The 3,899-nt window shown below is 40.0% G+C and overlaps 1 protein-coding gene across 1 annotated transcript in view; it reads left to right on the plus strand.

The window, feature by feature from the left end:
• Positions 1 to 205: 205 nt before the first annotated feature.
• The window catches only part of LOC107739058 (AT-rich interactive domain-containing protein 5B-like), a 48,119-nt gene continuing 44,425 nt past the window's right edge, over positions 206 to 3,899 (plus strand). Inside the window, exons 1-2 of the mRNA XM_016551033.1 lie at positions 206 to 346; positions 914 to 1,011. Coding sequence (XP_016406519.1) covers positions 206 to 346; positions 914 to 1,011 — 239 coding nt within the window. The remainder of the gene's footprint in view (positions 347 to 913; positions 1,012 to 3,899) is intronic.

The following is a 3,899-nucleotide window of genomic DNA, read 5'->3' on the forward strand; positions in this document are numbered from 1 at the left end:
CTGAGTCAACAGCCACCAATAATGTATCTGTTCAATGAATAATAGGCTGCCAAAATCCGATGTTATAACCTTGATCAAACACACAGGGATGTGTTGATGTGTCCACTTGTGCAGCTGTTACTAAGAGTAATTAATTAAATTAATTTGCCCAGCAAATGAAGCCATTCTGTACGTCGTTTGCGAGTGAAAGGCCTTTTCAGCCGTGATGACGCACGGCATTATGCCCCGGCTCATCTTCGGTTTCCTGCCTCGGGACGAGCTACCTATTGTTTGGCTACAAGCTCTGCTTTTTGGAGCCCAACTCAAGTGGCTTTTCTTGGGAGTCCCTTTGCAGGGCCACTGCCAAGTGCAGCCCGGTCACAGATGGGAATGAAGATGTCTGAGTTTTATGAGTGACCTCACTTCTCCAAAACAAGCCGAACATGCCTTGATCTTGTGTGTGTATGTGTGTGTGTGTGTGTGTGTGTGATTCTTCTTTTTCTCCCTCCCTACTCGGAGTAAAACCACGTTCTTAAAAGATTTCTGTTAAGTACTTCCCCACCCTCTGAAGGGCAGCCGACTGAACTGACTTTGTGTGGAATTACTCATCTTAGAAAGCAGTCTGCAGGCACTCTAACGGTTGAAGAAAGCTTGCAAAGTCATGAATGAGGCATGAAGATGAACAGACGTACATTCTGATCACGTGGTGCATTGCTTTAACTGCAGCCATGCTCTTTTTATTGTAGGAAAACTATGCCATAGAATTAATGAAACTCAGTATTTAAATTGGTAGTTAAAGGGTTAGTTCACCCAAAAATGAAAATGAGCTTGTGTTTTACTTACCCTCGAAGCATCCTAGGTGTATATGACTTTCTTCTTTCAGATATGTGAACGTCCTTGTCGCTCATAATAAACTTCCCGCTTCTCGTTTCAGATCACAGCGCGCCGACAGTGGAAAAATGTATATGATGAACTGGGCGGCAACCCGGGAAGCACCAGTGCCGCCACGTGCACACGAAGACACTACGAGAGGTTTGTCTCCTCATTTCCTCATTAGCCAGTGCTGATTTTGGAGAAAATCTGCAGATTTCTGTGGAATCGATTTGAATGTGTAAAACGATCCTGAGTATTAGACTGAATAAATATTTAGACAAAACGTTTAATAAAAAAAATTAAAAAAAACAGGCGGGAGGAAGGGGATGGGAGTAAATCTGCAGATCGTTCTGTGAAATTCTGTGAGGGTCTGCTCTTTAGTATGCTGATGCATGATGGGATGTGCCCATTAAAAAACATGCACTGATCCTGCTGTTGATTTTTTACACCCCATATTATTAGCAGCCCCACATGAAAGCTGCGCCTGCACAACTCAAAGAAAGCTCAGCAGATTTCTGTAGATTCAAAATGCCCAAATGATGGTTTTTATAATATTCAAAGCATGCTTTCATGACAGATTTTTGCAAACACACATTAACTAAGATATCACTAACTGGGTTAATTAAAAAATAATAAATATGCAATATAGTGCTTGCATTTATCATCTCTAGAGGTTTTTTCTTGTTGATTAACAAGCTATGGATATTGAATGGCTTTCCTGAGGTAAATGTAATGTGACATTGTTTTCTAGCTGTTGGCGTCTTTCCACTGTTAAAATATTGATTGACTGATTACATGAGACTTGATACATTGTTTCTTTCCACAAACCTTCTGATGTTTATTTATATTTATTTTATGCTATAACTAGAAATAAAGAAGAAGAGATGATCGGATCACGTGCGCTGCCGCTTGAATTGAGGCAATACATCGATCTGTCATGCTGCATTAAACAGCATCAAAACTGTATTTACTGTTGGAATTTCATTATAAACATTTGAAAGCTAAGACTTTGTTTCATATCAAAAGTATAAAAGCTTATTGTGATTATTGGAAGGCAGTCATGCTATAAGTAATGTTTAGTAAAGTTTTGTTCACACACAGACTAAAAGAACTTGGTTCATCAAAATGAAGATCAATTAAAAATGAGAAATTGATATTGTCAACAGGACATGTCCCAAATAAGTAAAGAAGTAAAATTTAAAAAAAAAAAATTAATTAATTGAAAATACTGAAACCACAAAATAAATGCCACAATGTTATTTAAATTATACTGTATATATAAGCATTTTTATTTTAAAATCACAATACATATCTTTAGTGGGATTATTATTATTTAAATAAAAATAAAATGAAATTATTAATACTGTAATAAATTAAATGGATAAATGACTAAAATGTGTTATTGTATTTGCTCTTAAAGCTATTCAGTTTGACCTTTAAGGTTTGTGTGATGTGTCTGGCTCTTCGAGGGGGTTAGTGGGGCCCGGGCAGGTGGAGTTGGCAGGGGTTGTGTTCCTGGCAGCGCTCCACCGTCAGACTTAGTGCTGAGTCAACAGCCACCAATAATGTATCTGTTCAATGAATAATAGGCTGCCAAAATCCGATGTTATAACCTTGATCAAACACACAGGGATGTGTTGATGTGTCCACTTGTGCAGCTGTTACTAAGAGTAATTAATTAAATTAATTTGCCCAGCAAATGAAGCCATTCTGTACGTCGTTTGCGAGTGAAAGGCCTTTTCAGCCGTGATGACGCACGGCATTATGCCCCGGCTCATCTTCGGTTTCCTGCCTCGGGACGAGCTACCTATTGTTTGGCTACAAGCTCTGCTCTTTGGAGCCCAACTCAAGTGGCTTTTCTTGGGAGTCCCTTTGCAGGGCCACTGCCAAGTGCAGCCCGGTCACAGATGGGAATGAAGATGTCTGAGTTTTATGAGTGACCTCACTTCTCCAAAACAAGCCGAACATGCCTTGATCTTGTGTGTGTATGTGTGTGTGTGTGTGTGTGTGTGATTCTTCTTTTTCTCCCTCCCTACTCGGAGTAAAACCACGTTCTTAAAAGATTTCTGTTAAGTACTTCCCCACCCTCTGAAGGGCAGCCGACTGAACTGACTTTGTGTGGAATTACTCATCTTAGAAAGCAGTCTGCAGGCACTCTAACGGTTGAAGAAAGCTTGCAAAGTCATGAATGAGGCATGAAGATGAACAGACGTACATTCTGATCACGTGGTGCATTGCTTTAACTGCAGCCATGCTCTTTTTATTGTAGGAAAACTATGCCATAGAATTAATGAAACTCAGTATTTAAATTGGTAGTTAAAGGGTTAGTTCACCCAAAAATGAAAATGAGCTTGTGTTTTACTTACCCTCGAAGCATCCTAGGTGTATATGACTTTCTTCTTTCAGACGAATCCAGTCGGAGTTATATTAAAAATTGTCCTGGCTATTCCAAGCTCTATCATTGCAGTCAGCGGGTGTTGCAGTTGAACAGTCCACAAGTCGTCAAATAAAGCTCGCGCATTCATAATAAAACGTGCCACAGACGGCTCCGGGGGATGAATAAAGGCCTCCTGTAGCGAATCCATGTGTTTTTTTAAAGAAAATATCCATATTTCAAATGTAATAAACACGTTTCTCTCACTTCCGCTGACTGTCATACACTGAAGCAGTTCCGGCGGATGACGCAAGCACGTATGAGGTTGCGCCTCTGAGGTATGCTAGTCTCGCGAGTTTGTTTATAGGAGTAAAGGAAGCAAAGTTCCCTTACTTTAGCGAAGGAAAACCAGTCTCTTCTTGGTTTATATCGAAATCCTCCGACATTTTTCTTTGCAAATCCTCGGTTTGTACTTCTAATTCATGACTGGCGTTTTGTTTTGTTTCTCCGCATTCGTCACTAATCACGTAACACCGACGTGCTGCGTCATCCGCCGGAACGGCTTCAGTGAATGAGTCAGCGGAAGTGAAAGAAAAGTGTTTATTACATTTGAAATATGGATATTTTTCTTACAAAAATGCATGGATTCACTACAGAAGGCCTTTATTCACCC

The sequence above is a fragment of the Sinocyclocheilus rhinocerous genome, unplaced genomic scaffold, assembly GCF_001515625.1.
Source record: "Sinocyclocheilus rhinocerous isolate Xijiao unplaced genomic scaffold, SAMN03320098_v1.1 scaffold1066, whole genome shotgun sequence".
Taxonomy (NCBI): domain Eukaryota; kingdom Metazoa; phylum Chordata; class Actinopteri; order Cypriniformes; family Cyprinidae; genus Sinocyclocheilus; species Sinocyclocheilus rhinocerous.